This window comes from Capra hircus, chromosome 5, assembly GCF_001704415.2.
Source record: "Capra hircus breed San Clemente chromosome 5, ASM170441v1, whole genome shotgun sequence".
Classification (NCBI taxonomy): Eukaryota; Metazoa; Chordata; class Mammalia; order Artiodactyla; family Bovidae; genus Capra; species Capra hircus.
Genome location: NC_030812.1, coordinates 27,777,496 through 27,803,327, shown reverse-complemented (window position 1 = coordinate 27,803,327; position 25,832 = coordinate 27,777,496). Strand labels below are relative to the sequence as shown.

Below are 25,832 nucleotides of genomic sequence, written 5' to 3'. Positions count from 1 at the left end.
CATGGTACATGGGGGAGGAAGGAACAGGGAAGTGAAAGATGAATTTTAAATGTAATCAAATGTCAGGCTCTGGAGAAGTGGCATATAATAGCTTCACTTCACAAAATCACTTGGCTAGGGGTTAGGATAATGGCACCCCTCTTTGGGAAAAGCCATATCTTTAACATTTCTTTAGATTCTAAGCTGTTTATACCTTTTTTATAGCTTTAAATTCTTATAACCTTAATGATCCTGATCCTTTCTACCTCTGATTCCTTAGCTTTCCTCAGTCCCTCCTTAGCTGGTCTGAGCTTCTTAAGATAGCATGTCGGTCAGTTTTGTTCTAACACTTCAATTTCCTCTAACACAGCATGAAAATAGCCAACCCTTTAATTAGCATGATGCATGTGTGGAGGAAAACTGGACGATCAAGGATGGAATTACTCAGAATGACTTGTTATTTAGCACTTTGGGACAGTTGTTTCACTATCCTAGGACAGTTGTTGACTGTCCTAAATTCAAAAGACAGGATGTTTGATGTTGTCTTTCTCTTCCTACTCTTTTATTTAAAAGCAAAATATTTTCCCCCTTACATTTAGGTGGTTCTTTACAAGCTACAATTTACTTTTACATGCCTTATTTGTTCTAAGTAAAAATTCCATAAGGCTGATAAAGTGGAGCTGATATTCCTGTTTCTGAGATGGGGAAACAGGCTCAGTGAATTTGTACTCCTTGGGGTTACACAACTCATCATTGAAAAACCTTTCAGAAACCCGAGTCTTTGATTTCTCAGTTAATTTTAATGTCTTCTCTACCTAGTCACATGACCATTGCTCTTCTTGAGAACTGTTTGTTTCAGATCAGGTATAATAAGAACAATAATAATAACATAGTAGTTCCAAAGTCCCCCACTAAACCAGACAGTTGGCCAAAATATGTATTACGAATGACTATCTTTACTTTAAATATAACTTTTGACTTTCACTAATTCTATGTCTAGATATAAATTTTGGGCTCCACAATTAGATAGAAAATGATATTCTCTGAATAAATAAGAGACGAAATCAGTGGAGAATGACAGGTAGATCACCATGGACAGTACAGTTGGGACAGTTTAAATGTTGAGAACCACAGTAACATTTGATACCCTACCAGTTTTTAAAAATATTTAAGTCAAATAATATATCTTGCTTTTTCTTTGAAGAGAAAGTATTAGAAAAGGTGTCCAGGAAGAAGGAGCTTGAACTTCAGCTTAAAGGCAGATAAGCAGGTTTGCAGGTTTCGTTTTTGTTTTTTTAGCAGCTTCTGTTATATTGTGTGGGAGAAAAATGTGAGAGGCAGTTGAGCAGATGGCTGTGGCATGTACGGCTGTCTGCACTGCCTTACCCTGTGGCCGATGGAATGCTACCTTTGGGATTTTGGGGGGTCCTGCACACTCAGCACCCTGTAAGCACTTAGGAGAATTCTTTGCAGTGGTCCTGAGTGATGATGCTAACAGACTTGAGCATTCCCAAGGTCAGGAGATCAGATCCCAAGGTGGCGGGAAGATGAGAAAGGCAGGACTAAATTATTCTCAAGGGCTTCATAACTAGGAAAAACTGTTTTGTTGAAAGCCATAAGGAAGCACCTCCTAGTAGTTAATGGTGTGGAAAAATACCTAAGTTACATGAATAAACCAAAAAGACAGACCCAAACAAAAACAGAATGCATATTGATTGTGTGGTATATCATCTATGTAAAGACAAACTGCATAGGGAAAAGGATGACTGACTACAAGTTAACAGCATTGGGAGGGGAAATAACTAGTGGTTTTTTTTCCTTTCTTGCACTTTGTTGTTCTTTCTAGTTTGCTGCAGTGGGCCTAATCCTTACAGCTACCGTATATTGAGTTCTAACTACACTATGCTCAGCAGTTTACACATATGTTCTCATTTAACCTCCTCATTCAGTAGGTGGTTTTATCCAGTTAACAGAGATTTGGTAGCTTGTGGAAATGATACCAAGGTCTTTCTGATGCCGAGAGAACTTCCTGACTGCTTATTTTGGAAGTAGGAAAACAGTCATTTATCTTAGAAGGAATTAATATATTCATGATGTTACATGCAGCCTTGGCCAAATGAGCAATTATTATACCCCTTTCGGCTAGAAGATAGTGATTCTCACTGTCAAAACATTTTGGATGTGTCTGCAGCTACGGATTAACTTGTCTTCGCCTGAACCATCAGAATGCTTCCAGTTACGTACTCATGCTTTATGGACTGGTATGGGAGCCGCTGATGGTCCATGGTTGGTCTCACACAGCATGAATGCTTGAGCTATGTCACATATGTAGTTTTTATTTAGGCTCAAATGAAGAAATACAATATTCTTAATGAAAAAAAAAGACACCCAGACATCACCTCATTAGAATCTTATCAAAGATATTTCACATCTTCATTCACTATTCAGTTGTGGTTGAGTGGTGATGATTTCTTGATGGTTTGAGAATTTTTGCTTTTGCTTTTTGCTGAAACACAGGATAAGGGGACTTTTCCCATGTCTTCAGCTCTGAGCTGGAAAATCATTGCTCTTCACTTGTAAAGGAAGCGAGTGCTCCTGACTGTCCAAAACACACATGACTCAGAAGCCATGTTGCAGATGTAGAAGTATTATCTCATTTCATGCTCACAGCACCTGCCCTCTGAGTTAGATCCTACTACTGTGTGCATTTTACGGGGAGGAAACCAAGGCTCAGAGAAATAAAGTCACTTGTCCAAGGTTGCACAGTAAGCAGTGTAGTTAGGATTTGAATCCAGACAATCTAACTGCACAGCGTTAACCACTAACTATTATGCTATGAAGCCTGGGTTCTTCATGATCCTGAAAAATTAGCAACTCTAAGCCCATATCCTTATCTGTAAAAAAAAAAAAAAATGAGATAAAAGGACCTTTGTTAGACAGCTATTTGAATTAAATATAATAATAATAATGTTTATAAAATGTGAAGCATATTACTTGGCCCATTCTTGGTATTCAGAAATTCAATTCCTATTCCTTTCCATGTGCATTTTTGGTCTTTTTAACTGGAAAAGTAGACAGTGGGATTTCTGCTGAATTGCTTGACTTGGAGAGAGTCAGATTTCTTCTAAGATTCTAAAGATCCTTTGAGAAGGAGAAGTTTTTGTACAGTTGTTTTGAAGCAAAATACATACCACAAAAATTTTAGCAAGGCTTGAACTAGAGATAAATGACTAGGTTCTAAAATGCTCTAAATTTTAGTCCCAAGAAAGGTGACTGGCTGATAAATTTCCAGTTATGTATTTCCATGTGAAATCAGTTTAGAATCAATAACAAGTTGAGATTCCTTGGGTAGATCTGTGGAAATGTGGGCAAAACCTGACATCGGCAGATATGGTAGAATATCTCTTTGAGAAGGGCAGCTACAATTTAGGAGGTTGGAAGTCAGTGGCTAAATGCTTAATAAACTTTGCATTTGAGTTAAGAGAAATGGAACAAATTTGTCCTGGGTTTAAAGTAATTAAGGTTCTCAATTGCTTCCTCTATTACTCCTTAGGGGCTGAATTTTTAAAAGGCAGAGGCTCCTGACTTTTTGCTTTTCCTTCTCTCTCCCCAACAAAATGAAACAAAAATACACACCTTCATCTGCCCCCCGCCCCAAAATGACCTAAAAAAAATCAGGCAGGGGAGAAAATGAGTATGTGATCTTTCCTCTGGTCCCTGGGTCTCAGCATGCTTGGAGGAAGACGCCTTCGCCGCATGTCCCAGATGATGAGAATTGGGCAGCTGAGCCAATAACAGAGACGTATCTCACTGAATCCTAAGCAGATTCTAGATGGAAGGTGATGATGAAGCTGCTGTACCTGGGGAAAAGTCTGCTCCACGTTTTCTTCCTTCAGTTGGCCGTAGTCTAACACAAGAAACGACAGCCAACATTACTGTTAGGGAAATAAAATGGTGCAGATACTTAGACAGTTTGACAGCTCTTCCAAAAGATAAACATAGTTACCATATGACCCAGGAATTCTATTCCTAGGTATATTACCCAGGGAAATTTCAAATGTGTTCACACGAAAATTTATACATAAGTATTCTTAAAATCTTTATTCATAATAGCCAAAAAGTAGAAGCAATTCAAGTACCTACTAGCTGATGAATGGAGAAACAAAATGTGATACAATGGAATCCCTATAATGGACTCTCATTCAGCCAACATGAATTGATACATTCTACAGTATGAATAAACCTTGAAAAATTATGCTAGGTGAGAGGAGCTAGGCACATACCATATTATTGCATTTATGTGAAATGTCTGGAAAAGGCAGATCCATACAGACAGAAAGCAGATTATTGCTTCCTAGAGGCTGGGTAGAGGCATGGGTTGGGAGTGACTGCTGACAGGTGGTGGTGTTTGGTATGATGAAAATGTCCTGGCATTAAATAGTACTAACAGCCTTGTGAGTCCACCCGTGTGCACTGAGTCTCCTCAGCAGTGTTCGACTCTGCAACCCTGTGAACTGTAGCCCACTAGGCTCCCCTATCCATGAGGTTCTCCAGGCAATAATACTGGAGTGAGTTGCCGTGCCCTCCTCCAGGGAATCTTCCCAACCCAGGGACTGAACCCATATCTCTTATGTCTCCTGCATTGGCAGGTGGATTCTTTACCCTAGCACCACCTGGGAAGCCCATCTGCATTGTAAATATACTAAAAGCTACTGAGTCATATACTTTATAATGGTTCAAATGGTGAGTTTTATGTTATATACATTTTATCTCAATTTTTTCTAATTGGAAAAAACAAACAAAAAAACAGGAACACTGGCCTAGTAACCTGGACTTTCAGTCCCAGCTTTCACAACCTCGCCTGGGGAGGAGGGACTGCCACAGGGACCCACCCATCTTGGTATATCCTATGTGCCCTGATTTCAGTGGGGTGAATTTTCTTAGTAGCAGAGATGCATTTTTCTCTGGATACCATCTTAGCTCCCAACTGATGCTTCGCACTCTTAAGGAGTGTTCCTCATAGGCTTTTTAGGTTATATCATTTTAGGCAGTTAACTGTGATGAATATGTTTGCTCTGTCTCTCCTTTAATCAGTGTGATCTGCTGAGTACTAAGAAATGCATACACAAAGGGACAATGAACAGACTATATATGAAAATAGAATTTTCACCTGGGCAGCCAAGGTCTGTTCACCTACAATAATTAATCGATTTGTCTACAATAAACGGGCTTCCCAGGTGGCACAGTGGTGAAGAATCTGCCTGCCAATGCAGGGGATGCAGGAGACACCGGTAGGATCCCTGGGTCAGGAAGATCCCCTGGAGGAGGAAATGGCCTGGAGAGTTCCATGGACAAAGGAATTGGAGGGCCACAGTCCACAAAGTCTCAAGGAGGCATACACGACACACACAGTAATAACACAACACATACAATCAATAACCAAGAAACCAGCCTGCTGTAAACCAAACTTTGAGAAAGCCAAATTGCTATCTCTAGTGATGGTCCAGGGAGCTAAACAGTAACTTCTGTAACAGTCAGCCCAAAGCAGCCAGGGCTTGACTACTAGATTAATAACTGACAACTTCCCTAATTTTTGTCCCTGTTTCCAGTTTAGGACTGCCCAGAGAAAGCCAAATAGGCACCCCTAGCCAATCATGTAGGCTGCCCTGCTGCTGCTTAGCTTGCCTGCAGCTTCCCACCCGCAGCCTTGAATCAGGCACACCTAAAGCCTTTCGGTTTTTTCCTATTCCTGTTCAAGACTTTGCTACTCCTCTGCCTGCCTTTCAGCTTCTGCCAAAAACGTGCATGATGTGACTTAACTCCCTCACTACATCAAACTCAGAATAAATAGCCTTTGATTTTCTTATTTAGTTGATCTTTGTTTATTTCCGCCATACAGATAACATCTTATACACATTTATGCAGTCTGCATTCCTTCTTCCTTCTCAAAGGAATTCCACTGCATAATCAGTATTTCTGTAGCACATTGGGTAATTGGCGCCCGAGAATCACCAAAGATGCAGGTGAAAGGGAGGTGGAGGAGGCACTCTCTGATCAGTTGAGAATTGTTCCAGAAACTCCTCTTTACTATTAAGACGTCCCAAAAAGTACCCTCAATCCTCTTTCTAGTCGAGCTCTCTTCCCCCAAACCACCATTTCTGATTTGTATCATCGTAGGTTCGCTTTCTTGCATTTTTGCAGGCCCATATGCAAATAAAATATGTAGCTTCTATTTGGCTTGTTTCATTCATCAGAATGTTTGGATGTACATTCATGTTGTTCTGTGTATCAGTGAGTGAGTGAGTGAGTGAAGTCGCTCAGTCGTGTCCGACTCTTTGCGACCCGTGGACTGTAGCCCACCAAGCTCCTCCATCCATGGGATTGTCCAGGCAAGAATACTGGAGTGTGTTGCCAGTTCCTTCTCCAGGGGATCTTCCCGACCCAGGGATCGAACCCAGGTCTACCACATTGTAGGCAGACGCTTTAACCTCTGTTCATTCTTTGGTATTGATGAGTGGTATTTTATTGTATAAATATACCCCATTTGTTTATCCGTTTTCCTGTTGTTGGACATTCACATTATTTCCAGTTTGTGGTAGTATGGCTTGCTGAGAGCATTTTTATACAGCTCTCTTTGTAGATAAGTGTTTTTGTCTATATTGAGTAAATACCTCAGAATGAAATTCCTGGGTCATATGGTACATATATGTTTAACTTTATTTACATAAGAAACTACCAAACAAGTGTTCCGAAACAGTTATACCATTTTTTGTACTCCCACCAACAATGTGTTAGAGTTCCAGTTGCTCCGTATTCCTAGCCCATAGTTAATGTTGACTTTAGAATTTTAGTGGACATAAAATGTTGTTATGGTTTTTCAGTTGTTTGTTTAGTTTTGGCTGTGCTGGGTCTCTGTCGCTGCGCGCTGGGTTTCTCTGGTGGTGACGAGTGGTGGCTTCTCCTGTCGCAGCGCGTGGGCTCTAGGCGCGTACCCAGTAGCCATGCCACATGGCCTCAGTAGTTACACCTCGTAGGCTTAGCTGTTGTGCAGCATGTGGGATCTTCCCGGACCAGGCATCGAACCCGTGTTCCCTGCATTCGTAGGCAGATTCTTACTCACTGAACCACCAGGGAAGTCCCTTTTAAAAATTTTGTTTATTTATTTATTATGATTTTAATTTACATTTCTTTGTTGAAAATGATGCTTTTATCTCTTCATATGCTTATTGGCTTCACAGTTATCTTTTCTTGTTAATTGTTTATTCACATCTTTTGCCCATTTTCAATTGTACTGTTCATCTTTTGTGGATTTTTTTTAGTTTTTTGTATGTTGGGGATGCAAGTGCTTTATTAGGTAGGTAAATCTTTAATTTTAATGAAGTGCAGTGTATCAGTTAGTTTTCTTCCACGATATTTTTTTTGCATCCTATCCAAGAAATCTTTGCTGATCCCCAAGAACATGAAGATGTTTTTCTTCTATAAGCTTTATGGTTCTGAGTTTTACATTTAGGTCTTCGATTCAACTCAAATTAATTTATTTCAAATTACTATTGATACTATTGTAAAAGATATAATTAAAATTTTTATTTTCAATTATTTGTTTCCAGAATATAGAAATACAGTTGATTTTTGCATATTGACCTTATAGCTCATGAACCTGATAAATTAGTGTATTGGTTGTGTTAGCCTTGGAGGGTTTTTTGTTTTAGGGTTTTGGTTTTGGGGTTTGTTTGTTTGTTAAATTCCATAGTTTTTCCTACATGTACAATATTTTCTGTGAATAGTAGCAACTGCAGTCTTTATGCTTTCAACTTATTTCTCTTGCTTTATACACTAGCTAAGACTTTAGGTACAAAATTGAATAGAATTGATAAAAGTATACATCCTTCCCTGTCTCCAGTATTAGAGGAAAAGGATTTAATGTTTCACTGAGAAGTGTAATGTTGGCTATAGATTTCATAAATGTTCTTTGTCAGATTGGAACTGCTACATTGTTATTCATGGCTTGCTAAGAAATTTTATTTTTATGCAGAAGTGTTGAATTTTGTTAAATGTTCTTTTTTCTGCATCAGTAAGATGATCATATGGTTTTTCTCCTTTATTCTGTTAATGTGATGAATAACACTGACTTTTCCCCTAGTATTAAATTAACTTTGCTTTCCTGGAATAAGCCCTGATGGTCATTATATAGTATCCTTTGTATATATTGTTGGATTCTATTTATTCATATTTGTTAAGAATATCACATTTCTGTTTATGGGAGATTTTGGTCCCTTAATTTTCTTTTCTTGTAATATTCTTGTCAGATTTAATGTCAGGGTTATGTTAGCTTTATAGAACAAGTTGACAAGCATTCTCTTAAACTTTGTTTTCTGAAAGAATTTGTGTAGAATTGGTATTATTTCTTCCATCTGTAACATTTGATGGAATTCACTTGTGGAGGCCTATCTGGGTCTAGAGTTCTCTTAGTGATAAGATGTTTTATTATTATTTTGTAAATTAATATGGGCTATTTAGATTTTTTATTTCTTCTTATGTCAGTTTTTATAAGTTGTGTTTGGATATGTTTGTCCATTTCATTTAAGATGAAACAGCATAAAATTGTTCATAATGTATTGAAAATGTATGTTCAATGTTCAAAATGTATTGAAAAGCAGAGACATTGCTTTGCCAACTAAGGTCCATCTAGTCAAGGCTATGGTTTTTCCTGTGGTCATGTATGGATGTGAGAGTTGGACTGTGAAGAAGGCTGAGCGCCGAAGAATTGATGCTTTTGAACTGTGGTGTTGGAGAAGACTCTTGAGAGTCCCTTGGACTGCAAGGAGATCCAACCAGTCCATTCTGAAGGAGATCAGCCCTGGAATTTCTTTGGAGGGAATGATGCTGAAGCTGAAACTCCAGTACTTTGGCCACCTCATGCGAAGAGTTGACTCATTGGAAAAGACTCTGATGCTGGGAGGGATTGGGGGCAGGAGGAGAAGGGGATGACAGAGGATGAGATGGCTGGATGGCATCACCAACTCCGGGAGCTGGTGATGGACAGGGAGGCCTGACGTGCTGCAATTCATAGGGTCGCAGAAAGTTGGACACAACTGAGCGACTGAACTGAACTGAACTGATAGGATTTGTAGTTAATATCTGCTTTTTTCATTCCTAAAAATTATAATTTGCATTTTCTCTATTTTTTTCTTGATCAGTATTGCCAGGGGAATTATCAGTTTTATTAATCTTTTTAAAGAACCAATATTTGACCTTTTAAAAAATTGTATGTTGCCTATTTACTAATTCATTGATTTCCATTCTTACTGTTATTTCCTTTCATCTACTAACCTAGATGAAAGGTAAATAAGATGAAACCCTGCTTACCTGGGGTTTAATTTGATCTTCTTTTACTAGTTTCTTAAGGTGGAAGCTTAGATAATTGATTTTATATCTTTTTTATTTTTTAATATAAACATTTAAAGCTGAAAATTTTCTCTTAACTGTTTCATTAGCTTTATCCCATAAATCTTGATGTATTATATTTTCATTATCATCAGTTAAAATATTTTTTAGTTTCCCTGTGGTCATTTTTTGATTCATGGATCTTTAAAAGACTTGTTTAATTTGCAAATATGTGGGAATTTTCTGGATATCTTATTGTTACCAAGGTTTTTGGTGGAGCCATTTATTTGGATCTATGCTAAATACTTATGATTATACAGTGGAAGGGAGAAATAGATTTAAGGGCCTAGATCTGATAGAAAGAGTACCTGATGAACTATGGACTGAGGTTCGTGACATTGTACAGGAGACAGGGATCAAGACCATCCCCATGGAAAAGAAATGCAAAAAAGCAAAATGGCTGTCAGAGGAGGCCTCACAAATAGCTGTGAAAAGAGAGGCGAAAAGCAAAGGAGAAAAGGAAAGATAGAAGCATCTGAATGCAGAGTTCCAAAGAATAGCAAGAAGAGATAAGAAAGCCTTCTTCAGCAATCAATGCAAAGAAATAGAGGAAAAGAACAGAATGGGAAAGACTAGAGATCTCTTCAAGAAAATTAGAGATACCAAGGGAACATTTCATGCAAAGATGGGCTCGATAAAGGACAGAAATGGTATGGACCTAACAGAAGCAGAAGATATTAAGAAGAGTGGCAAGAATACACAGAAGAACTTTACAAAAAAGATCTTCATGACCCAGATAATCATGATGATGTGATCACTAATCTAGAGCGAGACATCTTGGAATGTAAAGTCAAGTGGGCCTTAGAAAACATTACTACGAACAAAGCTAGTGGAGGTGATGGAATTCCAGTTGAGCTATTTCAAATCCTGAAAGATGATGCTGTGAAAGTGCTGCACTCAATATGCCAGCAAATTTGGAAAACTCAGCAGTGGCCACAGGACTGGAAAAGGTCAGTTTTCATTCCAGTCCCAAAGAAAGGCAATGCAAAAGAATGCTCAAACTACCACACAATTGCACTCATCTCACATGCTAGTAAAGTAATGCTTATAATTCTCCAAGCCAGGCTTCAGCAATACGTGAACTGTGAACTCCCTGATGTTCAAGCTGGTTTTAGAAAAGGCAGAGGAACCAGAGATCAAATTGCCAACATCTGCTGGATCATGGAAAAAGCAAGAGAGTTCCAGAAAAACATCTATTTCTGCTTTATTGACTATGCCAAAGCCTTTGACTGTGCGGATCACAATAAACTGTGGAAAATTCTGAAAGAGATGGGAATACCAGACCACCTGACCTGCCTCTTGAGAAATCTGTATGCAGGTCAGGAAGCAACAGTTAGAACTGTGACATGAAACAACAGACTGGTTCCAAATAGGAAAAGGAGTACAACAAGGCTGTATATTGTCACCCTGCTTATTTAACTTCTATGCAGAGTACATCGTGAGAAATGCTGGACTAGAAGAAACACAAGCTGGAATCAAGATTGCTGGGAGAAATATCAATAACCTCAGGTATGCAGATGACACCACCCTTATGGCAGAAAGTGAAGAGGAGCTAAAAAGCCTCTTGATGAAAGTGAAAGAGGAGAGTGAAAAAGTTGGCTTAAAACTCAACATTCAGAAAACGAAGATCATGGCATCCAGTCCCATCACTTCATGGGAAATGGATGGGGAAACAGTGTCAGACTTTTATATTTTGGGGCTCCAAAATCACTGCAGATGGTGACTGCAGCCATGAAATCAAAAGACGCTTACTCCTTGGAAGAAAAGTTATGACCAACCTAGACAGCATATTCAAAAGCAGAGACATTACTTTGCTGACTAAGGTCCGTCTAGTCAAGGCTATGGTTTTTCCTGTGGTCATGTATGGATGTGAGAGTTGGACTGTGAAGAAGGCTGAACACCGAAGAATTGATGCTTTTGAACTGTGGTGTTGGGAAGACTCTTGAGAGTCCCTTGGACTGCAAGGAGATCCAACCAGTCCATTCTGAAGGAGATCAGCCCTGGAATTTCTTTGGAAGGAATGATGCTGAAGCTGAAACTCCAGTACTTTGGCCACCTCATGCGAAGAGTTGACTCATTGGAAAAGACTCTGATGCTGGGAGGGATTGGGGGCAGGAGGAGAAGGGGACGACAGAGGATGAGATGGCTGGATGGCATCACTGACTCGATGGATTTGAAGTCTGAGTGAACTCCGGGAGTTCATGATGGACAGAGAGGCCTGGCATGCTGCAATTCATGGGGTCGCAAAGAGTTGGACACGACTGAGCGACTGAACTAAACTGAACTGATGCTAAATACTCTTGCCTTTGTAAAAAAACAATTAATGAATTTTTCTTTTGACCCTCTAAAGTTTCCTAAATATGGGCTTTGATATATTCATTTCTTGGCATCTTCTTTCATTTGTTTCTTTTTTTGAAACTTAAGCAATGTACAGTGTGTATTATAGTTCTATAACACATTATGGATAATGGGACAAATTTTAATATTTCAAAGTTGTCTCCACATAGTCCTGCTATAGTTTACTTTTATTTTACATAGAAAGATATAAATGATACTTGTCCCGTCTTAATATTAAGTTTGGAGGTTAATTTTTCTTTAATTTTTGTGGGTATTTTTAACCCAAGCTCAGAATTGTTTTCTTTTGGATAGGTATCAACAAATGATAACCTAATAATTTGACCAGGTCTTTTTAGATAGCATTTTCACTAAGTTTGTGTTTTAGCGTTGTTGTTATTAAAGTCTTAAGAATTTATGTATTCTGATAGCCAGTGTGCCCAGAAAACAGTAAGCTGCATTAGTACCAAAGCCATACTAAGTGCAGTTTCATCATCTTTGATGAACCAGCCAGTCCACTAGGTATTATAGTACCTTGGAGGTCAGTATTATGGAAATCTATCTGCTGTAGATTTGCACAAGGGCAGTTCAGTAAAAATCTAGAGTCAATAGGTGTTAGAAATAAGAATGTCCATTGTATTGGGACTTTCTATGTTCATTTTTAGATGATTGTCACTCTTAAAATGTAGTAGTTTAATCCCATTTATCAAGTGTCATGAATATCAGGCTGGGAATTGTAGCAAAAAGTGATTTCTCCAAGAAACATACATTATCATGAACTGAGGTAATCGTTAAGAAGTCATTCTTACAAATGCAGATGTTGCTATAGTATTGCATATAGGAATTCCCAAGGAAACCGGTTCTTTTTCTCTTCCATTTCTTCTGTAGCTCTGCCAAACAAACAAAATAGAACAAATAAAACCCTAAGGTGAACCACATCTCTGAATCTGAAACTGTCTGATAAAATACTACAGTGGGATAAAGATATAGTCTGCCAGGAGCTTTGTTCAGTATGGTTCTTAAAATCTAAATCTATATAAGAATAAAAAGACTTTCTGATGTAGCTCTCCAAAGACCCTTGTTTTCTTTTCAGAACACTCTGGCACTGATTAGACAAATACTTCTCTAGCTTCATGCAAACATATGTCTTCCCTGTCCTGTGAGGGACGGTGACTGTCTCTGCCCTCTTCCCTGCACAGGGAAGGAGCCCCCAAGTTTATATGGATGACGTGTTACAGTGGACAACATGGTTACTAGAAAGTTGGGTTTTAAGCCACCCTATTAAGCCTAATCTGATGTAGAATATTCAGGTTGGCACAAAGAATACAAGTGAGAGACATTAAGAAACCCTTTGCTATAATCTACCGTACCAGCATTGCCCAGGGTGGACTGTGTGGAAAATACTTTAACAATCTGATGGTATTTTCTGCCCTTTGTATTTGGTTGGGAATTTGAACATTGCAGGTTAACTCATAAAATAAAAATGTAAACAGGTAAGGTACCCCTATATGAGGCAATGTCTTTTATTAAGATAGCAAAACCTAACATACTTGTTTATCGTGGCTTGGAGGATATTTGGGGTAGACCTTCAACTTGCTAATGTTCAGTGAGGCCCAGGTTTGACATTTGAAAGTGACAGTCTGGTAGAGTGATGGTGTTCCCATACATGGAGGAGACAGCATCTGTAATATTCAGTGTGCTCAGGGACTTGGCCCTTGATGAAATTTCAAGTACAGATGAGTTTGACTTTTTTTCATCATATGGTCCAATTCTATCTAAATGCTGTGGAGAAGAGACGAGGACAGGAAAACCTCAGGGTCTGCTTCTGATGGCATTGCCCCAGGGAATCTGGTGTTTCTACTCCATGCTTAGATTGAGCAGGTGAAGTATGTGGGTCCCAGCCAGGCTCTTGGGTTCATTGTAGATTTTATACACACCTAAACAACTTGGTCTTGTCATCTCTGGAACTAAGGATGACCCATGGCCAATTTGTTTCATTCTACCTCTTGAAGTAAATAGGACTATAGGATTAGAATAAAAAGATCTAATGAAGAGCATATGTTCTTGTTCCTCTGGACTTGTTCCTCTGTTAAGGTATATCCTTAACATTTATGAGACTTCACTCACCCAACTTCCTGTTTGTTTTCTCTTTTTTTAAGGCTACAACTGAGGTGGAAATTAAGAAGAAAGGCCCTGGATCTCTGTTAGTTTCTATGGACCAACTGGCTTCCTATGGACGAAAGGACAGGATCAACAGTATATTGAGCGTTGTTACGAATACACTGGTAGAAGGTATGTGCCCTGTGATGTTGGTCCAAGCTGCTGGGATATAAATATGTAGTGTGTGTAATATGAATATAATCCCTTGGTCTGAGTTTTGCTTGCAAAAACTGCCTCTGAGCTTTAGGAATAGAGTCTGTTGGTTGTAGAAACCAACATCCCAAATCTGCATGCGGAGAATCCAGTAAGGACTTCAAAGCTGCTGCCAGCACTGTGCACAGATAGGTAAGAAGTACAAAGGAACAACGTAAGAGTGAGCCAGAGGATCTTGGGAAGGCTCTGTAATCATCACAGGTGAGGAACAGATGAGCTGATGTGAAACAGAGAGGAGCGTAGACTGAAGAACTGTCATGACGTAAGATGACGGAAGCCCCTCATGCCCCCGACCACCAGGCGTGCCTTCCCCGTTTCCTTTTTAGCTGCTTACAAAGCTTTTGGTTTTCCCTTAAGGACAAATGCACTGTGCATTTTGATTATACCTAATTCTGCCTCTCTTTAAACACCCCCACATATCCATAAATACACTGGGCATGTGAACAGGTAAGCCGAAACCCCCCTTACGTTGGCACTCAGTGCCCCAGGGAAGAGCGGCCGCTGTTGAACCATAGTGTGTCTGCAGCAGCGTAGCTGTCAGAGCCTGGACTCCACGTCAGGGGCTCCTCCGCACCACAGCCTGACTTGCTGAGAGGCAGCTGAGCATTTCCCATTACCCCGAAGTCCCCCAGCACAGGTCCGCTTTCGGTCCGGTCATGCCTGTATGCCAGGCTCTTCTGGATTTCTTCGGTGGTAGATTCAGTGACTAGATTTTCTTTTCTCACAGGATTCTGGTTGACTCCAAATGCTGCTTCTTCATTTGATGCATGTTATTTTAGCTGATTGGTCACATGATAGACCCACACTGTTCCTGACTGCAGTTCTCCAGCGTCCACACTCCCAGGCTACCCCATAATACTTAGAGTCAAGTACTGGAGTGGATTGCCGTTTCCTTCTCCAGAGATAAGAAGACTCAAATTATTCTGGTGTTCCTGGAACAATTTTTTTTTTTTGAGTCATTTAAGCAAAATACCACTTCTGGTCTGTGCGTGTTTGGGGGAGGGTATGTGTGTGGGTGTGTTGGGCAGAGGCAGGCATCTCTGGTGCAAGGAGAATCCCTAGAAATGAACCTCAAGCTCCCCTGGACTGATCACATCTGCACACGTAGGCAAGGAGTTAGACTAAACCTAGACTGGTCTTGAGAGTGTTATCAAGTAAAAGGAACACTGAACTAACGGCTTTCAGCTCCTGATTTCTTTAATTCTCATTGAGGTCATTGTCTGATAGAACACCTTTAAACTTTATACTTTGAGATAACATGTAAATAATTGCAAATCATAAGAATTGCAAGAAAAGATATAGTATTAATAGCTTAAAAACCTTGGCTAATTTTATTCTTCACTTGGAGAGCAAGACAAGGTTTCTCTGACTATCTATGGCAGTTGAGAAAGAAAAGCTAATAACCTCCACCAGGCATATTTTATTCCTGGTAAAAACGTCAGAGCAGGAGAACTATCCATGCAGTACAACAGTGATTTATTGATTACCTCAGGGGCCTGGCACAGGGTGTGGCAAAAGCTGATGCTCAAAAGATGTGTACTGAGCTGAATTTTGTTGTGCTTGAAGCTGGGGAGGAGCACTGGGGCTGCAGGAGTCCTTTGGGGGCCTTAGCGCCTGTGCCACCCTTCCGTCTGATCCCCTCTCCTAATATTTGATTTTCTTTGCTAAAGGTGATGAGACAGAGCTGCTGTGAGCAAAGAACAGTGGTTGGCTGCAGCTGAATGATGTGAGAAAGAATTAATGGACATTAAGAAAGATCTATTCCTATTTAACCACCGCTCCCTCTGTATTTCATGATTGCTGCAGCAAGGAAAGCCAGCATTGAATGAATAATCGTTTCTTCTTTTCAGGCCTTCAGTTAGGAAACTGGCATCATTTTAGTCCAAAGAAGCAGACCTCTTATCTAATGGTTTAGAATCCACAGTGGAGAATTCCAGAATACTGTAAATAATGGGATAATCCTGCCTGCTCTGACTACCCCCCCCCCCATCCTATTGCACACATGCTCACCAGGATCCAGTAAACTCAGTGGAATTCACTGTCAGCAGAGCCATAACTTTGGGGGATATTTCAGACGACAAGACATGGGATAGCGGCAGAGAGTGATGCAGTCTTACTTCTCAAACAGTAGAGCTGCGGGAGAGAGTTGAAGTAAGAATGAGGAAGTGATGGTGCTTAGCATTATTGATTCTCAGGTTAAGCAGCTTCAAAAGTGTCAGTGCAATTGCTTACCGGGTATCTTCCTTTGCAGCCATGGCTGTCAGCTCTGTGAGGGTGACGACTCTTGTTCACCAGATGTATTCCCAGTGCCTGGCCCATTGTTGAACTGAGCTGGGAGAGGCCCTTGCCTCCAGAAGCCCCCTGGTCTGCTGAGGCTGCCATCTTGGAGGAATCCTGAGGCCTCTCTCTGCAAGCAGTCCCCAGTGCCCTCGAGGCTAGGAAGACTACAGTCACCTCTCTGAAAATGTTCAGAAACAAACTAAGAGAAGCTCCACAAACTTTTGGACATCTCTCCCCATAGGTTAACATGTTTCCCCAGACCACGTTCTTCCACCGTTCCAGGCATGTGGGGCCAATAACAGTTTGCAGAGTTGCGAGTCACTTCATAAACCTCCTTATTCCCCTAGTCGATCTTTCCTAGCTCCTAGAGCTCCACAGCTTTATTTAGTCTTTGTGAAACGGAAAAGATTATCCCAACGATCTTCTCGTCTCTGTAAATGAGGGGAGGAGATGCCTAGTATCCCTTCCTGGTGCCCTATAGGGTAGGGAAACCCACCCCACCCTTTGCTGTCTGGGGAGGACTGGGAGCCTAGTTCATTGTGAAACATGACAATTGTATCACTGGTTAGAAACGTGAACAGTCACCGCTTCAACCTCCACCTGCTGGTAAACAGCAGACATTTGGAGAAAGGAGGAGATTAAAAAAGGAACGGAACCAAATTTCCAAATATGTACTATAAGAATTTATGGAAATAAGAGAACCTTTTCAATTTTCTTTTTTAGGAGAAAACTAAATTTACCTTGGGAAGGGAGGGAGTTCTGTGAGGAAGAAGCCAAAGCAAATTTTCTTCACAGACTTCCTTTCCCACGCAGACTCCCACGTGGCGCTTACTGTGGCCCTTAAATCTGAAAAACCAAGGCAACCTATTTTCTTAGCAACCAGGGAGCCAATCAGAAGCCCAACCAAAGCACCCCATCTAAAATAAAGCCATCACCATGGGCACCTTCCAGCTGGTTGGAAATGGGGGAAGTAGACTGATACAAAGCAGCCATCTTGTTCTTGGTGAAATGTTGGAAAATTTTTTTCTATTCCCGAATGATTTGATTTCATTAGTGGATTTGAGTAGGGCTAGGGCAATAGGAGACACAGTTGTATCCAACCCCACAAAACTAAGACCTGGCCTCTAAGGACTGTCATGCTGCCGAGTTTTCAGAGTTATACCTCTTAAAGAACATCCTTCCAGATCAAGGTTCTTGAACCTTAGTGATGCTATGTATTATATTTTATGTTTAATTTGAAGGGATCTCACACCTAGATTTGGAGAAGGCAATGGCAACCCACGCCAGTACTCTTGCCTGGAAAATCCCATGGACGGAGGAGCCTGGGAGGCTGCAGTCCATGGGGTCTTGAAGAGTCGGACACGACTGGGCGACTTCACTTTCACTTTTCACTTTCATGCATTGGAGAAGGAAATGGCAACCCACTCCAGTGTTCTTGCCTGGAGAATCCCAGGGACAGGGGAGCCTGGTGGGCTGCCATCTATGGGGTCGCACAGAGTCGAACACGACTGAAACGACTTAGCAGCAGCAGCAGGAAACCTAGATTGTTGTAGCAGAATAGCTCTCTGTGTTTGATCATCCTTTCCCATTTTCGCATTGTAAAACTGCCTTCGAGCTCATTGCGTCCAGTGATTCTCAGTCTGATTTTATTAGAGTCCTAGGACCCTGAGGCAGCACCTCAGGGAAGGAAGACTTGGATTACACTGGACTCCAAGCTCCTCTTCCTGCCTCAGCTAGAGCAGCTCCTGGTTTGTCTGTTTTATGTACTGGAGATCAAATAAGAACTTGTTTGAAGACAACGGGTTCTGCTTTTAAAAGAGTAACAAACTAAAGAGACAGGAGAAGACAAGAGAATAAGAAGAAGGAAAAAAGAAAGAGGTCAAGGGAAGGGAAGAGGAAGAAGATAGAGAAGGGAAGGGTGAGAGTGGGGATGGGTAAAAGCAAGAGAAGGAGAGAGAGAGGAGAGATGACAGAGAGGAGGGAGGAGGGAAGGAGCAGAGAGGAACGGACGCGGTTCCTGCTCCTGACAGCGCTGCGAACTCCCGCGTCCTCAAGAGCAGAAGAGAGTCCACATGGTGGCTTGACTGATGATGCAGATTCTGCTGTAAAGAAAATGTATAACAGCAGCAAATACTTCCATAGCACCACTTGCTACACACTAGGGTGTTCTGAGGCACTTCATATGTATTTTAGCTCATTTAATTCCCACAGAAAATTGAAGTAATTTACTCAAGGCCCACCGTTAGCAATTGTCTGAGCTGACTGCACCCACATATGTCTGGCTTCAGAGTGTTCTGCTTCTCTGATAATAGTTTAATGATACAATGTGTATCCACCATTTATTGAGGAGTTACCTTATGCCAGGCCCGGTGCTATCTGTTGTCAACCACTTAGTGCGTAAGTGATGGAGAATTGAGTACTCCTTTAGTCCTGTAGCTTAGAAGTCAGTGCCCTTTCAGATGACGCAACAGGGGCATAGAGAAGTCAGCACTACCTTGCCTGAGATCGTACAGTTGTGCATGTTAAAGCCAGCTGATCCAGGGCTGCCATGCTCCCCAAACGGGTGTGTTGAGTTTTGTTTATAACTAGATCATTGTTAAGAGGGATGGGACCTGGGACTGATCAGCCTCCTTTTTGCCTTCAAGAGAAGGAAAACTGACGGAAACTCTCAGGAGAGTTTGCACTCCCCAGCCACCTTCCTTCTCGTGTCGATAACAGTGAGACCCGCCAAGCCTAACCCTTTCGTTTCCTTCCCAAGACTGAGGGGCTCCCTTTATTCTTGACCCACTACAGAGCTGGAAGAGTCTCAGAGGAAGTGCCCGCCATGCTGGTATAAATTTGCCAACACTTTCCTCATCTGGGAGTGTCACCCTTACTGGATAAAGCTGAAGGAGATTGTGAACTTGATTGTTATGGACCCTTTCGTGGACCTGGCCATCACCATCTGCATCGTCCTGAACACCCTGTTTATGGCAATGGAGCACCATCCTATGACGCCACAGTTTGAACACGTCTTGGCTGTAGGAAATCTGGTAAGATGGGGCACAGCCTCCGGATTGCACCATCTGCACAGGTTTTGCCTGTAGGTAATATTTTTTTTCTGATACTGAGAGCTGGAGTTTAGTCAAAAAGAAAGTAATAGTTAATTGGAAGACAAATGCTCCCACGTATGCTGCAGCCCCAGCCGCTTCTGCTCGCTGTTGTGATCCCTTGGCTGTTTTCTCTTTCTGCAGAACTTTGAAGACGTCATTTAGGAGCTCTTGGCAGGCATGCAAGCCTGGTGGCAGAATGGGAGGCCTGGTGCAGTGGGTGGGTTTCAGCAACCTCAGCCAAGGACTTGCGGATGTCTCTCTCTTCTGTTTCTCACTGTTTAATTCTGTATGACTCCAGCAAATCACTACCCCTCTCACCTTCAGTAACAACCGCCGCAAAATAGGGGAGGTCTTTTAGCATGTTACACGTAATGATAAATTTTCCCACACTGTCATATCTTCATTATTCATATGGGGACTATCTACAGGAAATTTTAAATTCTACACTGGTCTCCCCCCCAAGTCCAACTTCTGAGCTATCATCCAGTTTCTAACCAGTAGTTGATCTGTGCCAAATTTATTTTAATGTTGGCTCAAGTCATAAATTTCATTATATTATTTAGACAATAAGTATGCAGTTTTTTTAAAAAAGTAGATTATACAGTATATTCAGAAGTCAAGTAGTTGTGATTTAGGGATTATCTTCTTTAGTATGAAAATCAGGAGTTGATTAAATTTTGATAGTAAAAAATTAATTAGAAAGAATCCTCTAGGTCATGTGGCCTCATTATCCCTTAGAAATTGCACCATGGGCCTACCATTCTAGGTGTTAGCATGTAATTTGTGCATGATCACTGCTTGGTAATTGTTTCTCTCTCTCCCTCTCTCTCTTTCATACACACACACAGTTTCTACCTTAAGTCTTAATACTCTCTCAGTGCGTTATAATAGTGATATCATTTTGACTTCTAATTCTGGAATACATACCTGGCAAAAGGGATCCCTTACCTGGCTGGTTGTCACAGCTGATTGTATTCCCTAGTACATGTCCGTATGCTGCTGTAATCTTCCCGATGTCCATGACTGAGTTAGTGACGCACTTCCAGCCCACCACTGTGGTGGGCAGTTCAGTGAAATACCTGTAGTCTTGAAGCAGGACACCCCCATAGACTATCTGGGAAATCTGTTAACCTGCTCTGAAAGGTGCCCAAGGGTCAGCTCGCTGTGTGATTGACTGACTTCCGGGGCTTGGCATCAAGCAGCATTTTTGAGCCAATCAACATCATCATACAGATATACTCTTTATGTTATTGCCCAATGGTTATGTAATGAGAAATGTTACTTGATCAGCTTTGTTATTGATAGTGGTGGTATATTTTCAATAGTTGTGTTTTTTTCTAAAGTCTTTGCTTTTACTTGCTTTTGGCAGAATCGGTCCTTGATTTTCAAGGGATTTTGAGAGGCCTTTCACATACTACCAACAGAATTGCCTCAGACTAGGCCAGGAAATAACATCATTTTTTCCTTCTTGAAAACTTAGAGATTTAGGGTCACACCAAAATTAGAGTTGTGAGCATTCAGACAACTTTGCTCAGAATCATCAGTGAAGGAAAAGGAGAAAGGAGAAGGTCAACAGCTGATGTTCAGGGAGCCAAGCCAACCAGTCCAAGCTCTAAAATGGGAAAGCACTCCAGGGGCAGCGTCTTCAAGGGAGAAGTAATGTACGAGGAGCAGTGGGGGCAGAGAGCAGTGAATGGTCCAGGATACTCTGGACTCAGGGGGAGGGAGAGATATCAGGAAGGGTATCTAGACTGGGAGCATTGGGTAACCAAGGGGGAAATGGGGGTGACTGAGCAAGGAACAGGGTGAAGTTTAAAATCAGGAGCTCTGTTTTGGATATATTCAGTCAGTTCAGTCGCTCAGTTGTGTCCAACTCTGCGACGCTATGAACCACAGCACGCCAGGCCTCCCTGTCCATCACCAACTCCCGAAGTCTACCCAAACTCATGTCCATTGAGTCGGTAATGCCATCCAACCATCTCATCCTCTGTCGTACCTTTCTTCTCCTGCCTTCAGTCTTTCCCAACATCAGGGTCTTTTCAAATGAGTCAGCTCTTCACATCAGGTGGCCAAAGTATTGGAGTTTCAGCTTCAACATCAGTCCTTCCAATGAGCACCCAGGACTGATCTCTTTTAGGCTGGACTGGTTGGATTTCCTTGCAGTCCAAGTGACTCCCAAGAGTCTTCTCCAACACCACAGGTCAAAAACATCAATTCTTTGGCACTCAGCTTTCTGTATAGTCCATCTCTCACATCCATACATGACTACTGGAAAAACCATAGCCTTGACTAGACAGACATTTGTTGACAAAGTAAGGTCTCTGCTTTTTAATATGCTATCTAGGTTGGTCATAACTTTTCTTCCAAGGAGTAAGCGTCTTTTAATTTCATGGCTGCAGTCACCATCTGCAGTGATTTTGGAGCCCAAAAAAATAAGGTCAGCCACTGTTTCTAGTGTTTCCCCATCTATCTGCCATGAAGTGATGGGACCGTCCGGATGCCATGATGTTAATTTTCTGAATGTTGAGTTTTAAGCCAACTTTCTCACTCTCCTCTTTCACTTTCATCAGGAGGCTCTGTAGTTCTTCTTCACTTTCTGCCATAAGGGTGGTGTCCTCTGCATATCTGAGGTTATTGATATTTCTCCTGAAAGTCTTGATTCCAGCTTGTACTTCTTCCAGCCCACCGTTTCTCATGATGTACTCTGCATAGAAGTTAAATAAGCAGGGTGACAATATACAGCCTTGACATACTCCTTTTCCCATTTGGCCCCAGTCTGTTGTTCCATGTCCAGTTCTAACTGTTGCTTCCTGACCTGCATACAGGTTTCTCAAGAGGCAGGTCAGGTGGTCTGGTATTCCCATCTCTTTCAGAATTTTCCAGTTTATTGTGATCCACACAGTCAAGGGCTTTGGCATAGTCAATAAAGCAGAAATAGATGTTTTTCTGAAACTCTTTTGCTTTTTCTATGATCCAGCAGATGTTGGCAATTTGATCTCTGGTTCCTCTGCCTTTTCTAAAACGAGCTTGAACATCAGGAAGTTCACGGTTCACGTATTGCTGAAGCCTGGCTTGGAGAATTTTGAGCATTACTTTACTAGTGTGGACATATTAGCTGTGAATAAGCCATTGATTTCTGTCCAGAAATGTTTTGGATCTATAAAATGAGAGTAATACCATGTCATCAGTATTTGAGAGGATAAAACGAGAACCCGTACAGAAGTTTTGGAAATAGTGAAAAGTACTCTCCACACCTAGGAACTGTGTAAGTGTAGTTCAGTAGGAAAATTTTCAAAGACTTGGAGACGTGGATACAGCCTTTGACGGAACCTGAGAGTAAGAGGACAACAAAGAAAGACGGATGCACGAGCTCATGAGATAGACTAGGGCCTGCTCTTGTGCTTGGACAGAGAGGCTTTCTCTGCAGCTGGGACAGTGAATTGGGTTGTGTTTGTACACAGATGTACACTGTTGTGTTTGTCCTTGGATGTTTTTGAGGGAAGATAAGAACAGCATTCTATAAATTAGCAATCCCTGTCTCTTAACTGTTCGTAGTAGGAGGAAGCATAAAGATAGTTCCATCCAGCCCCCGTGTTTATAGAGGGAATTGAAGCCAGGGAGGCGACGTGACTTCTGTATTGTTTGGTAGGTAAATGTAATCGTTCTTTTCCTGCCTTTTTGTTGTTGTTGTTTTGGTAACCATTTGAACACAACAGTGAGTTTATAAGGTAGTTTTTTAAACAGTCTCAGTCTTCCAGAAAAGTTTCAAGTGCAGTATAAAAAAACTACCTTTTGAGAGTAAGTTGTTGATGTAGTCTGTCACCCCTGAATACTGCAATGTGTGGGGTTTTTTAATTTATTTATTTTTATTTATTTATCTATTGTGTATTTGGCTGGGCCAGATCTTAGTTGCAGTGCCTAAGATCGTCAGTCTGTGTTGCAGCATGCAGGATCTTGATTTTGTTTCTTCAGTTGAAGGGTCTAGTTCCCTGACCTGGGCCCCCTGCACTGGGAGCAAGAGTCTCAGCCCCTGGACTCCTGGGGAAGTCCCTGTAGTGTACATTTTTATAAACAAGTACGTTCTCCTACAGAACCGTGATATAACTGGCAACATCAGGAAATCACCATGTACATTACCATCAAATTCTCAGGCCCATTCAAATTTTGCTGGTAAGCCCAATAGTGTCTTTATACCCAAAAAAATGACATTCCAGAATTACTCTTGAGTTTAGTTATCATATCTCTTTAACCTTCTTCACCCTGAGAGAGCTCCTCAGTCTTTTTTTTACTTCTATGACCTTGATACTTGTGAAGATGACTGTCTAGTTATTTTGTAGAGTTCCCTCAGTCTGGCTTTGTCTGATGCCTCCTCCTGATTAGACTCAGGTCATGCATTTGGCAAGACTGTCACCCAGGTGAGGCTGTTGTTTTCTCATTGCGTCTACCAGGTGGCACGTGACTTCCATGTGTCCCGTTTCTGCCCTTCTTGATTGAGGAGGTTCTGCCAGGCTTCTCCCATGTGCAGTCACTCTTTTCCTGTTTATAATTAATAAGTGTTCATGAGAAAGACACTTTGAAACTATCTAAATTTCCTTTTCATTAAACTTTTGATGTATTCCTTTATTGTATCTGTATGGACTCCCGGTTTTCAGTTTTATTCAGTGGATTTTAATCCATTATTATCCTGTATGCAGATGTTTAAACCATTCCTGATTCGGCAGTGGGAGTCCCTTCAAGGTAGCTTTCATGTCCTTTCAACATGTCCTCATTGCCTCCTTGTTTTCTCAGAAATATTCCAGGCTAATTTTTTTTTTTTTCCTGTCTCAGACTTGGAATCTGCCATTTTTCAAGCAACTCTTGATTGTTCCATTGGAAATTGACATTTACAAGTCAACATCTGTTGGAGCAATACGCACAGCTGGGCCCTCTCTGTACAGGGCTCACCACTTACTCTAACCTAGCATTACAGGACTCATTCTGTTTTTCTTCTTTCTATGTTTATAACTTCTTCACCAACAAAAAGAAACCTGGTTGCCACTATCCTTAGTATATTATTTCATTTAAAAAAAGAAAAAGCCCCGTTACCTCTTGCAACATGGGGGTCCCCTCCCCCTGGTCAGACCCTGAGTCCCCGTGTCCTCTGCTTGGACCCCTCCTCACACCTCTCAGGCCCCATCCTCCCTGACCAGGCGGCCCACACACAGCCTTATTTCTCCTGCCCCATTTGAACTGACACACCTCAGAGTGGGCCTTCCCCTGCAAGGACTCCTCCTGACCCCATGCCAGGATTCCCCACCCAGAAGCTGTCTACATCCTGCTTGGGCTTGGACACCCCATGCCGGGGCACCGTTCCTAGCGCTGCTCAGGTGCTGACTCTCCGGTCTGTGCTGCCCGTCTACAGGGCCGCTTCTCAACCCCACACTGCCCCCACAGCACACATACACACTCACTCTCAGGCTGTCCTTCCACCCAGAAGTTCTCCTTGCCCAGCTCTGTAGCTGGCTCCAGACACACACACACACACACACACACACACATGATTACACACACACACACACGATCACACACACACACACACGATCGCGCACACACACACGCTGTCCTTCCTCCCCAGAAGTTCTTCTCACTCAGCACTCACGCACACACACTCACACACTCACACACCTCTGTAGCTGGCTCTAGATCCTAGGCCACATCCCCCTCAGCCTGCTTGGCCCTGGCACCCTTCATTGGGCCACCTCTCTGAACCGCTGGATGCCATCTTCAAGCCACTCGGGCTCTGACACTCCTCACCAGGCTGGCCTCCCCCTTGGGATGCCATGTCCACCTGCTGAAGTTCTGACTCTCTGCCAGGTCTCCCACCCTCTCCAGGGGGGATGCCCTCCCATCCCCCTTAGGTTTCAACACCCTGTGCTGGGCAGCCATGCAACACAAATACTCTCCTTATCCTGCTCAGACATGGGACTGTCCCCCTGGAGTGGACACCCTCCTTGGCTTGCATCAGCTCTGACAGCCCACACCAAGCTGGCCTCCCGCACAGATGCCCTGCTTGGGCCCCGGCACCTGACACCAAACGCCCCTCCATGTGGATAGGGCTTTAGAACTGGTTCTTTTGAGGGGAAGGAGTATGGAAGGAAGGGCAAAAGGTTCACCTGACACCTAAGTTTAATTTCTGAAATTCTGAGCAAAATAGGAAAAACAAGAAGTTGTTTTTTCCTCCTTCACCAAATACACATGAATGTTATGGTTTCTTAACTGCAGCTTAAACTAAGTTTTCAGCCGAAAGGAATCCCTTTCATGTTGTCATTTTTCTTCCTCTGTGTCCCTGTA

General features: G+C 41.8%; 1 protein-coding gene across 5 annotated transcripts in view; it reads left to right on the top strand.

The window, feature by feature from the left end:
- The window catches only part of SCN8A (sodium voltage-gated channel alpha subunit 8), a 200,564-nt gene that overhangs the window by 135,855 nt on the left and 38,877 nt on the right, over window positions 1-25,832 (top strand). For all 5 annotated transcript variants that reach the window (XM_018047744.1, XM_018047746.1, XM_018047747.1 and 2 more), the window contains exons 13-14: window positions 13,917-14,049; window positions 19,204-19,442. In XM_018047744.1, the coding sequence (XP_017903233.1) occupies window positions 13,917-14,049; window positions 19,204-19,442 (372 nt within the window). The remainder of the gene's footprint in view (window positions 1-13,916; window positions 14,050-19,203; window positions 19,443-25,832) is intronic.